Raw genomic sequence first — 13205 nt, forward strand, 5'->3', positions numbered from 1 at the left:
GTACTGTACAATGCCATCCTCTTGTTGCATTGGTAGCATTGTGAAATAAATTTCCTCAACTACATTCTACACAACATTTGCTAAATATTAGACCTCACTACTTCTTTAAAATTAGAATTAATGAACAAGGTGTGAACAAGGCAAGAAATTAATATTGAAACAGACCTGGATAAAACCGCACTTTTGCTGTGGTTCTGTGTTAAAAAAAAAAGAAAGAGAAAGTTAAAAAGAAAAAGGAAAAAGGAAATCTTTGAAGGTAGATTAAGATTTTATATCAGCATTCTGCATAACTGACTCTAAGGGGAAAAATCTCAGGTGGAGTGTAATTCATTAATAAAACATTTCCATTTATGTAACAAAAAAAAAGAACTGTCAATCTAAGAGTGAGGGAGTGACATGATGACACAAGGATTCATTGCCAGTAAGTCCAAACCCACCTCCCCACAGGAAATTTTTGAAAATGGGGTATAAAAAAGACACCTCGAAGACTCTTCTGCACTTCTCCTCCCTTGGGGGTTCAGCTGAATCTTACATAAGGGTTAACAGACAGTGAGACTCCAACCTCGAGGATGCACTTCTTCAAGTTCCTCTTGCCTTCACTTCTGACGGTGCTGCTGGTCGAGGACTCTCAGAGCAGAAGAGTCAACTGCAGAGACAGCTGCTGCACTTTTGTGGAGAGCTTCCCACTCAGACTGAACAGGCTGCGCTCCTCGTACGACAAGATAAGAGACTACTATGTGAGTACTACCACCTGTTTTGATCTTAATACAAACTGGGTTTGACTTAGTAGCTCTGGTGCAGGAGTCAGGGAGCCTTCATGAGAGTGCAGGAATGCTGCTTTTAGTACAAACATGGAGCACAGAAGCCTCCACAAACTCAATTCTGTCTAGAGGGTTTGACTGAGGGGCTCAACTGTGAAGTTTCAGGGCTTTTTTTTTTCATAGAAAGGGGGTTAACAGAGACTTGAGGCTGAGCTTTTTATTTCTATCCATTCAGGAGGAGAAAGATGACAGTGCACTATTTAACAAAACAGTCCTTCAGAAATCCTTCAATGTGAGTATGACATCCAAAGATTACTACTATTACTACTATTACTACTACTACTGCTACCAGTGTTTATGATTCAACTGATGCTGCTGGTGCTATAGGACTCTCAATCCTACAACTGCAGCTTTCTTCCCCGGGTACAAATCTGCTTCGTAATAACAATTTACTCATCATATCGAAACTGAAGGGTGATACTAAACCCATAGCTGTTTTGACACAAGTCAAAATGTGAAAAAAGTCGCCTACGAGTGTTGAGGACTGCTTGATTGCGGCCACGACTGATATTTTAAGTCTCGTTTTCCCTTCCAGAGCCCTTACGGCTGCCATGCGATGAACGACGTTTTGCATTTCTACCTGGACATCGTGCTGCCCACGGCGATTACTGAGGACACGAAGAGCTTCAAAACGCCAATAGACGAAATTGGAAACATCTTCCACGAGCTCAAGAGGGACCTGATCAAATGCGTAAAGGTTCACGCTTGTTTACTTCACTAAGAGAGCTTCTGTATAGTGCCAGATTTATCCAAATACCAATACGTCCTTATGCTAAATACACAAGGTTTATCATAGCTGTAAGGAACTCGAGGGCAGTCAGTCGGTCAGTCAGTCAGTGGGCTAAACGTGTCCCAGTAAACATTTGGCCGTTGAAACAACGTTGAAATCACGTATCTGACTGCCGTTTAAACTACGCTTTATTAAGGTTCAAAACGAAAGTTGAAAAGACGTCTAAACTTAGCCGTTGAAAAAACGGCCAAAATAGTCACATTAAAGACGTCATTTAAAGGCTGTTGATTTAACGGTGAAATCACGTACATAACTGCTGTTTAATTTAAGTTTTCTTATGGTTGAAAATGAAAGTTGAAAAGACGTTCAAGCTTAACTGTTGAAAAGACGACCAAAAAGTCACAGTAAAAACGTCATTTTAAGGTGTTCTAAGGCCTTGGAAAAAATTATAAATTATAAATTAAAAGGCATTGAAAAGTCATCCAAAATTAATTTCCACTAGTACACTCTCAAAAAAAGACTTTACTAAGACTTTACTTTTCCTATATAGAACCATTTCATGCTTAATACACTGTACAATAGAGCAACCTTTTTAGTGCTATATAGAATGAATTTTTCTATATAGAACCATATACAACGCATTATCTGTCAATGTGAAGAACCTTTTCCCCATGCAAAAAAACTTCCTGTAGTTAACTAACAATTTTGATTCCAATGTAAACATAAAACAAACTTTGTTAAATGGAAACTTTATTGAAAACGTGTAGTTATTATTAATTTCATTTGTGGAACATAAAACTGGACCATGAACTTCGTTAGGACTAAGACAAAGATCCTATGCATCAATTCAGAAAGAATTTCCAAACCTTTGAACCATAAGCTGCGTCAGTATTGTACATGATTTTCAATGTTTTAATGTAAAGGAAATCAAGGTGATTATTTAACAAGACAAAATCTTGCATTTTAGTTTCTGAGAAGTCAAACAAGAAAAGAGTTAAAAGCTCTGCAGGGGGCATGCTTGAGGTGATCGGCCACAGCAGAATCCATCTCATGAGCTGTGGCTTTGTTGTTCCACTTCAGACCTGCAGCTAACATAAAACACAAACAAGAATGTTACAATTAATGCACACACAAAGCATTAAAATCTCTTGACAAAAACAGACAGATCAGTGGAAGGTGAAAGCCATTCTAACATCATACTTATTACTTATTTAGTCTTACTTATCAATTAATAGTCACAATGCCACAAGGCCTTTGACAGCTTTTAATTCACATATATTTAAACCTTTCAAATCTGAAATATGTTTCCATATAATATACATAATATTTTCCTGTCTGCAATGTAGCCAATAAGGAGGCAACTGATAATTACAAATCTATTTTTTAGTTATTTTTAAATGTTTATTTCAGTGGGCTTCTAAACAACTGCGAAGTAGTGATGTTGTGATATGTTCTTTTAAATGCAAAGGGCTTGAGCTTGTCTCTAATTTTATATACTGTCTCTAATTTTATATATTCTCCTAAGACTCATGAGATTTCTAAACTCTGTACTAGACTGCTGGGAACTGAAAAGCCTCTCTCTTATTTTGGTCAGTGTTTATTTGTTAAAAGAATAAAGCACAGTCCAAAGAACAAACTGGGTAGTTAATAGTACAGAATGCAGCTATAAAGCTCAGTATTATTATTTGACTTTTTTATATGCCTTACAAATTCCAATATCAAATTTGACTGAAATGACTACAATTAATGATTCTTTAGTTTAGTATTGGTGTTATGTGTAACATTGCTCAAACACTAGAAGACAATATTAACCCAGATGTTTTTCCATAAACACATCCCTAAAACTTCTCTCAACCCTCTCAAACCTCATCTAGGTCTCCTTTAGAGTCAGCAGACCTGTCAGTGTAGTGTAGGACACAGAATGACTTACTTTGAACTAAAGAAATGAACAAAACCTCACCACTACGGCCATTTTAGGCAACACAAAGGCTGCACAGGACTGATGTTGGATGAGTAATTATGACTGCCATTTCCATAAAAAACTATTCTAGCTCAGCAATCCTACTCCTGAGACAGAGAGGTCACCCACGGCACTTACTCTGTGATGACGTTTTGTTCACTTTTATAGCCCACAGTATGTCATATTGTGTTGTACACCACACTGAGAAGTCTGCGCCACCTTAATGAAGACATGAAATGATTTAGGTGAATATTGACTTCTAGTGTTTGTCAGAAATGTTAGCTTCACAGCTCCATTGCTAAACTAAAGACACAAACTTTGGACACCAATTATGTCTTGGCCAAAAGACTACATTGGGGGTAAGCAGAAAATTGTTTAAATTTTATATTTTGCTGAACCATTCCTTTAAATAGGTTCTTAGTCATAAAATGAGTGTGGCAACTGATAACCAGGAAACTGGTACATAAATTGTTAACACATAACGTTCTATTCTGTTTGCGATAATACTTACTTTTTTAACTTGTGCGCATTATTTGACCACTGCCAGTATGTTGTTGTGGCACACAGACAAATCCAGTCAGCTTCTGAAACAAATATTTGTTTGCACAAGACGACAGTCAGCTACAGTTAATTCAGTAACTTATTGCTGATAGGACATTTCATTATCTAATAAAACCTCACTAATGATTTCAACTTGTGTAGCCAAAGCTAATGAATGAAACATCAGAATGACTGCCACATTTCCCCTCCCTACCAACATCTAGAAACACAGCTGTAGCTTCTGCAGCTGTATAAAAAAATAAGCTAGCTAGCTAGCGTTAGCTACTCAAATTACCTAGCTGCATAAGCTAACTACTTTCAAATACTGTAAAATAATCATTAATTGTGGTAGTTCGTTTCAAAGTAAAAATATGCTCCTGGCAGTTTTAAAATGAGCCTCGAACTATTCATGCATGTGACTACAAGCTTAGATAAATATAGCTAATGTAGCTCAATATAGCTAACGGCTAACTTTTACAAATGAGGCCGCGCAAAAATCCAAGATGAACACCGACGTAGACGCTATATGGAGCGCTACATTCACAATATACAGCTACTATTCACGTTAGCGTTTTACTAGAATTATTATGCGGTGTTTCTAAGAAGTTATTAGCAAATACTTATACAGGGCAACAAAAGAAACAGCTAATGTCAGAAAACGCGTGTTCTCGTGATGAATCAATAGCGTTAGCTAGTTAGCGAGCTTAGCTTTTATCAGGACCTTCGCCATCAACACGCTGAACTGAGGGGAATAAAATGACCGCTACCTTCGGTTTTAATTCGCTATATTCAGCCAATACAGACAAATCTTTAAATCTGCGTTAATGACGTGCCCAACCGACCGCTATGTTTCCCGTAGTTAGCACGACTGTTAAGCACTAGCTGACCTTAGCAGGACAGCTTCAGCAGCTGTATCAAATGCTAACTAGCTAGCTAGCTGGCTAACAAGCTAGCTAGCTGGCTAACAAGCTAGCTAGCTGGCTAACATGTACCCTCTATTCATAAACAAACGATAATACTAGCTAATATTTAAAAAAAATCTTTGTAAGCTTAGTGACTCGTATATGGCAAAAGGTCCACCTAAAACGGCCAGCTAACGTTTACTTACCTGGACCAATGTGGACAGTAGCGCTGTGTGCTGTCGGCGGCTCGCTGAGGACTTTCTCAAACGGGGTCCAAAGCGGCAGTGATCGGTGTCCGTTCAGATGGATATCGCGTCTTCTTTAACCCGCTTGATACATCCAACAAACCCACAGCGTTTAAATGACAGGACTGACTTGCTGACAGTGGAAATGCAGTTGCAAACAGGATTGCAAATATTCATTTTGGCAGAGCTGAAGGGCCATGATGACGAAATACAATAAAATGGGCGTTTTTTTTATGTCAGAGTCAGACCATATTAAGATAATGAAAATGAATGGTCAAGAACGCTGCTTTTCTATATTAAAAGTTCCCAGCTATTATACAATACAATAAATTAAAACGCAAATAGGTTTGCATTCAAATTCGAATTGTGTCTTAAATAATGCACACTGCTATGAGATATGCAATTACAAACACCATTTAGCACTTGCATTTAAATTTGAAAAAAGTCCAGGAAATATAGAAAAGCTGATGGCACCATGTTAAATAATGACAACCACACTCCATGTGACGTCATATGGCATGTTCTTTACACCATAAAGACAAGTGAAATATTATCAAGCTTCAGCAATCAACATCTAACATAACAGTAAGCCAATCTATATTTAACATTTGGTATCTTTGAGAAAAGAAACATAACGTAATATCTCTGGACTGGAATACAGCTTTCTTTTTGTTGTTTCTTCTTCTTATTATTATTATTATTATTATTATTATTATTATTATTATTATTATTAGTAGTAGTAGTAGTAGTAATAGTAGTATTAGTTGTTGTTGTAGTGGTAGCAGTAGGCTAAAAGCAGTGGTACTGGTATTGTTATTATCATGATCGTTATCATTATTTTTGGGTTATAGTGAAACGTCCATTGACGTTATTAACAGGTCACCAATGGACTGACTTTTTGAAACTGATTTTGGACGTCTATGGACGTTATTAACAGGTCACCAATGGACTGACTTTTTGAAACTGATTTTGGACGTCTATTGACGTTATTAACAGGTCACCAATGGACTGACATCTTTAAAACTGATTTTGGACGTCTATGGACGTTATTAACAGGTCACCAATGGACTGACTTTTTGAAACTGATTTTGGACGTCTATGGACGTTATTAACAGGTCACCAATGGACTGACTTTTTGAAACGGATTTTGGACGTCTATTGACGTTCATAACATGTCCCCGACTGACCGACTATTTTTAAACACATTTTGGACGTCCACAGACGTTCTTTGTTTACTGGCGTAGCTGAAAGTACCGAGTCAGCTTGTTGAGCTTTCCAACGCTGTGACCGGACGATTCTAGATTGAAACATTTTAGGTTGTGTTTTGAATGCTGGTATGAGCTAAATCTGCACCAGACTAGCAACCACTGTGGCTGAATCCCAATTGGCTCTCTACTGGCCATACAGCGCAGAAGCTAATATTTTATTAGCGTCCCTATTTAGGGCACTATATAGCAGAGTTCTTAAAATCTGCATGGTGAATCCAGCCATATTGTACCAAAGGTGTGCATTATGTGCATGATTATTAGATAGACATCACCTGAACATAAGTGATCAATATGGATATGCCTATCAAATGAAGGGCATGGGTTAATGTCTGCTTTTGTCTTTTAGATGAAGAAGAAAGGGCTGTACAAAGCCATGGGGGAGATTGATATGCTGTTCAACTACATTGAAACGTATCTGGAAGCCATCTGTTGCCATCTCGCGGCTGCTGTGTCAAAAGTATTGCTGTGGAGGGGGGCAGGTTTGGTGTTTGAAGTTTTTTCAAACAAAGGCCATATTTGTATTTTGAGTTTTTTCTTTTTTGTTTTTTTGAGGCTGATCTTCTCTGGAGTATTAGTATTATATCTTGTAGTGGAATTTTTTTTCATGGTTTGTGTGTCAGAAATTCTGCCATGTTTGAATGAAATATAATCTCACCTTAATAAAAAATCGCTGTGTTAATATGTATTTCTTTTTCTAATGCTTTTTCAATTAATGTTGAAGTTGTCTATGTTTGTTACCAAATAAACAGTGTAGAAAGACATTGTGAACATTTGTGTGGATATTTCTGGTACACTTTTGTCACTAAAGGGTCCAAAATGGCTTGTTGCTGGGATGGTACCTCTAAAAGCACACACTGGTACCTTTTGGAAAGGGTACACAGTTGTACCATAGTTTAAGGGCGTTTTCACACTTGGGCCGTTTCAGCGTCTGAAGTGGACTCAGACCGCTGAGTCATGGTTTCTTTTGCATATGTGAACACGCCAAACGAACTCAGACCCCCCTAAACGGCCCCAAAAACGAACCGAACTGACAGTGTTTTCACATATAGTTCGTTTTAAAAGAACCGAACCGAGTTCTGTTAAAGTGAACCTGGAAGGGAACCAACTGCAAGTGACCTCAGTTCTTTTTGTGTTCACAATGTAAGTGAACTCTAAAGAGGACTCAGTTTTCTTTCTGGTCCATTGAGATCTCAGACCACTTCTTGTTCAGACCACAACTCCATTAGAACTCGGACCCCTTTCACAGCACTCACGGTGTGCACAACACTCGCCAAGTGGGCCGCGTTCTCTGATAAATCCGAGCTATCAGGTGACGAGAAGAACCGCCAGACCCGCCTGCTGCTCTCCTATTGGCCGCGCTGAAACGATTGGCCGAAGTCCATTGCGCAAAATTGGAAACACGGCCCTGCGGGTCTGCCGCGGTGGGCTCCGTGTTCGGCTGAATTTTCATTCATTCAGCGTTCAGTGTGAAAGCAGCTGAAAACTGCGCTGCGTGCCCAGCTCGAGCCTTCAACACGGTATAATCACGCGGGCTCTCGCATCTGATCGCTTTAATAAGTCAGCGCTGCTGTCTGTCTCAGATCACGGACAGACTTTATCCTGAGTAGAACCGTATAAATGATCGTTTGTCTGTTTACCTGCTGAAGTGAAGACTGTGGCTGTGTGTACGGCGAGCATCGAGGTCTTCACCATAAAGCAAAGCTAAAGCGGACTGGGGCCGTTTTGTTTTCACAATGCACAAATTAATCGAACCACAAAATGGTCAAAATGGGTCTTGGCAAATAAAAGGACCTACCTGAGGAGTTGGGTGTGGGAGCATGTAGCCTGTCTGAGACTTTTATGGCGCCAGCAGAATTGTTAAGCTGTGCTACTTAACGCTTGAAAATGTAGTCAGTGCCTCCCGCTGTATTTTGGGTGACGATTAGACCTGGTTAGGCAGGTTAGCTTTTGGTTTATTGGTTTTGTTTTTGGCACTGTCCTCAGTCCATCTTTGCAGTTGGTCAGATCATCCAAGTCAGCGCTCATAATTATGAAGTGGTTATTTGAATCTTATCACTAAACTCCATACTCATCCTGTGTATTATTAATTCCTAGCATCCTAGCAAGTGATAGCTCTCTACTCCTCAGCCTGCTAGAAAAAGTAGCCTAGACCAGCATGGATACCTGCAATACCAGCAAATGTTGTGTTTTGGATGCTAGGATACTGGTCGGCAGCAATGGAGGTTAATATGCTGGTCGGCAGCAAAACTAGAATATGTTGTGTTTTGGATTCTTGTACAAGCATGCTGGGTGACCAGCTAAACCAACACCAGACCAGCATTAGACCAGTATTTGCAATTAGGTTTTACATTTCAGCTTGAAATTTTTGTATCAGGGTTAATATTTATTTTAAAGTTAATTGCCATGTCGTTGTTTTAATTTATTGTTTTCTACAATGTATAAAATGTGTCTGCAAATGCTGTAACGTTTCATACTTGAGTTTACATTTATTAAAGAAAACTGTAAAAGCTAAAGCAGCTGAGTTCCATATTGTCATTATGCTAAATGGGTTTGCTTTTAAGTGGGATGGCAAGCTATATCTCAAGTCTTTTTTGGTAGCAGTTACAAAATACAACATACTGAGAAAACAACAGTGCTATATGTATCTTTAGGCAGATCTAGTGGTTACATGGCTACAGTTTCCAGCAATGGCGCTGTCCCCTTTTTACAGTAAACTCATGCAGCATGCCTCACTTCACAGACTTTAAGAAAGCAAACCTCTAACTGCCATCAACTCTAACACGCTGACTGTTGTGTCAGCAAAAACAGAAGTGGTTTAAGTTCTGACCGTGCTGAGTAAAGCTTAGAGATGTTGGTTAGTGTTGCTCTGAAGCCCTGGAAATTGAAAGTACTTTGCACAAAAAATAAAACTGCCATTAGAGTTGTGTGGGGTTCCTTTCGGTCATACAGAGCTTTGGGCAGCAGACTACAGCAGTCACGATTGTGACTTATCTAGAACTGAGCTGGCTTCTTCAGAAGTTCTTACAAGGAAGAGAGCGGGGGTACTGCCGGGATTTGCATCAGCGACGTTTCTTGTTTCCTCTATGGCACACACAAGTCGAAGGTAGAGGATCTGGCCTTTAACAGGAAGTGCTTACTCCCCACATCCTTCCTAAAGTCCATAAGTGTGTCATCATCTCATCACCAAAAGGGACAAGCTGCGAGGCTTGTTGGGGTCACCTATTTTTTGTCCGTTGCCGTTCGGAGAAAGTTGCCCAATAGGATTAAGATTTAAGTTCATGTTTATCATTCTGCAGAGATTTGCCTTTTTCTTTGTTCTAGGGAAACCACTTCCTCTCAAAACACACACACACACACAGGCACCCACAAAATCAATCACCAAGCAATGATGATTACAGAACAATAAGCATAAATGATGAAATGATACACATGAAATAGCAAATGATGCTAAAACTTATTTCTAAAATGCCTTTCTTGCCCAGGTTTGAGCTACATATTGGGTAGACCCAACCTGTGTTCACAGATGGCTATATTGATTCAGCTCCTTTCACTGGTAATTACAACGTGAGAAAGAACATTATAAATGTCGGTTGTGCTTTGCACCCCTTGACACAGTAATTCTAGCAGCTAACATTGTTACAGTGAAGTAAAATGTGCAAAAAGGCAAAGTCAGATATTGTTGTGGAAATAAAATGTGCAAAAAATGCAAGTATGAAGCTCGTGGAAAGAAAGCCCGAGTGTAAATGTCCGTCCTCACTATTCGTCGGAGGGTCTTGCTAGCTAATTCACCATGTTGGTTAAAGCCTCGAATGCTAGCTTGAAATAGTTTAATAGCTAACTACACCACTTGGGTCCATAACGGATATTTTAGTTATGGGTTTGGTTTTAGATTATAAATGTGTACAACATTACTGGAGTGAAAAAAAAAAAAACATTGTTTGCCTTTGAACAATGCTTCGCTTGCAAGATAGCTAACCTAGCTAGCCTTTATCGCGTGTTAAATAAAAACGTTCAGAACCCGACACGTTTTGTTCTGTGAACATTCTTTTCTCGAATAACACTGGATCCTCTGAATTAGGAGGTCGTTAAAGAGTTGAAATATGAATATTGCTGCATGTAAGCTAAAGCTACTGCGCACTGAATTCACGTCATTAGACTGACAGCCTTAAGCAGGATATCACCCCCCGATAAACGGATTTCGGCTCTCAGAATATCCTAATTTTTATTTTAATGCTGGTAACATTTTTCTCAGGACATTTTCTATGGACATTCGCCAGCGTTTTGTTAGACTTTTCTGTTCCACCTTAAATGGTACAGCAGTCACGTTCTGAACTGCTGCGCCATTTAAGGTGGAACGGGGAACTTCGAACAAGCAGCCGGCGAAAATACAGCTGACTTCAGCTTCATGGAGGGTTGAACGGCCTGATATGAGGAGGTTTCTCTATTTCTGCTTAACAGCTGAGCAACATTAACTTATTTTTGCTGTTTCACAGAACCGACAGGTCATTATTTTTGTCTACCCCTAACATCGGCCGTCCCCCAATATCGGCCACTTGCGCGTATTGCGCATTTCATCTCACTCTCTCCGCCAATTGCTCAGGCGAAATTCAAAACACATAAGCCTGCGCCTTACAAGGGCATTTTAACTTTATTCTAGCAAAAAAATAATATCTGAAAACAATATTTATATGTCGCCAACAACGTTGTAATTCTGCTTGTACAAAACCGCATAGAACACACAACTCATTTTCATTCCGCGATGGATATTCGTCTGTGTAGAAAATTATCGGTTAGCTTTCTCTGCTCTGAGGTAAAAAAAAAAGTTTCCCGCCATGGTAGTTTTACGTATATGGCGTAAGGGTGCCCACTGAGGACAGACTTAACCTCATTGTAAAGCATTGAATCTGGTAGGAATGATGCGTAAACGCGATTACTCATTTGACTGGCATAATCAGATACGCAGTAAAGAGCGGTGCTCCATACTTAGTTAAACAAGCAAATCAAGCTGAATAATGAAACAATACATATATTTCATGTTTTTTACAATTTTATACGCTGAATTTTAGGCTGAAAGATAAGTTACTGAAAACCGAAAGTGAGGTGGCCGATATTGGGGGACCCCCATCATTCTAGCGATTCCAACTGTTCTCTTATCATGTCAAATGACTCTTGGACATTAATCTACCCATGTATCTCTCCCGAAAAACATTGATTTGGGTGAGTAAAGTGCTTTCATTTATTTACAGTTAGCTTAGATTCCCGATGTTTTGTTTTGAGGTGGCCGATAACAGGGGTACCTAGCGTTACTAATGTTTGTGATAGCTAGTCACAGCTGCTGCACTATTTAAGGTGGAACTGAAACATTCAAACAAGAAGCTGCGAAAAAAGAAGCTAAATTCAGCCTCGTAGTTTTAACACGGGTAGTGTTTTTGATAAGGAGTTTTAGCCTATCAAAATATCCTACACGGAGGTTTTATTTACGGGTTATGCGCGACAGTAGAACATTTCGAATCAAATTGATGCGCAGTAGCTTTAGCTCACGTGTAGCAATATTAGTATTATAGCTCTTTAACGGCCTCGTAATTCAGAGGATCCAGTGGTATCCGGGAGAAAAGTGTATACAGGACAAAATGTATCAGGTTCTGAACAGTTTTATTTAACACAGGGTGAGATAGAGGCGATTTTTCGAAAACCCTATTCATTCTGGCCATAGAGAAATGGGGCTTAGACCCGGAGTTCCTAATATGGGCATAACGAGGACTACAGAATGATGCACGACTACAGTGGTAAATTGCTTGCAAGATTGCATAAGCTAGCTAGTGTTAAGTGTCAGCTGGGTCTCTACAGTCAATTCTAAATCATCACGCCTTATCTTGTGCCTTATCATGGTGACGATCTGTTGAGTGTTTCAGGATTTGTATTTCTTTTTTAGGACGTAACTGCCATGGAAAAATCCCAAAATACAGTTTTATTTATCCCATTTACTCTTTATTCATTCTGTAGCGCGCTCTCTCTACCACAGCTGTTCTCACTGTCTTATGCACTGCTTGTTTTCACATGTGAAAAACGTTGTGCCCTTTTTAGATTCTGCATTACATGTTATAAAGTGTATGTGTGACGGTCATGTTTAATTCATCTTCTAGTTCTGTTCTTAATGGGGCTGCAAGCAATGAAGAATGATTCTCTGAAGAATTTTTTCATGATGAAAAGAGCCCTTTAAGCATGCAAATGGTTCTTTGAGTGTTCATGGTTCTATGTAGAACTATTTTCTTTACTAAACCCTTAAAGCACTTCAAATCTTTCTTTTTCAAAAAATTTCGAAGTTAACTAGTGATGGCAAATTTTTCAAGAGAATTTATGATAATACAGATTGCTGAAAGAGCATCTGATTGGAATATAGTAATTATAGCAGTAATATAATTATTCATAATAATAAACAACACACCAGTTAAATGGTAATGGTACACAATAATATGCAAATTCTGAGTTGATCATTGTAATTTTCCCCCTTCTTCTGGCAGTCCAAATTATGAATAATAAGCTTAACACCAAATTGACCCTGATTAATTTCAGCTCTTTTCAAAGTCATTTTAGTGTCCATATCTTGACCAACTGTATGTAACATGCAATGTAAATGATGACTAAATCTGTGCATTTGTTTTAGGTTCATGGAGGAAACCTGGACTTCCTCATCAAGGGAATGCGCATTGGACTTCTGATTGGACATGAAGGTGCCTTA

The 13205-nt window shown here is 38.9% G+C and overlaps 1 protein-coding gene and 1 long non-coding RNA gene across 2 annotated transcripts; one reads left to right on the forward strand and one right to left on the reverse strand.

Annotated features, from left to right (window-relative positions):
- Positions 1–403: 403 nt before the first annotated feature.
- Positions 404–1542, forward strand: LOC118800021 (interleukin-10-like). Its single transcript, XM_036560169.1, has 3 exons — positions 404–737; positions 997–1053; positions 1357–1542. Exons 1-3 carry the CDS (start codon positions 570–572, stop codon positions 1540–1542), a joined length of 411 nt encoding a protein of 136 aa, XP_036416062.1. The 5' UTR covers positions 404–569.
- A 998-nt stretch (positions 1543–2540) lies between these two features.
- LOC118799268 lies at positions 2541–5398 on the reverse strand. Its single transcript, XR_005006105.1, has 3 exons — positions 5160–5398; positions 4023–4095; positions 2541–2639 (listed from the first exon to the last, which is right to left on the reverse strand). It is a non-coding gene; the product is annotated as an uncharacterized LOC118799268 (long non-coding RNA).
- Positions 5399–13205: the final 7807 nt, after the last annotated feature.

Source organism: Colossoma macropomum, unplaced genomic scaffold, assembly GCF_904425465.1.
Source record: "Colossoma macropomum unplaced genomic scaffold, Colossoma_macropomum, whole genome shotgun sequence".
NCBI lineage: Eukaryota > Metazoa > Chordata > Actinopteri > Characiformes > Serrasalmidae > Colossoma > Colossoma macropomum.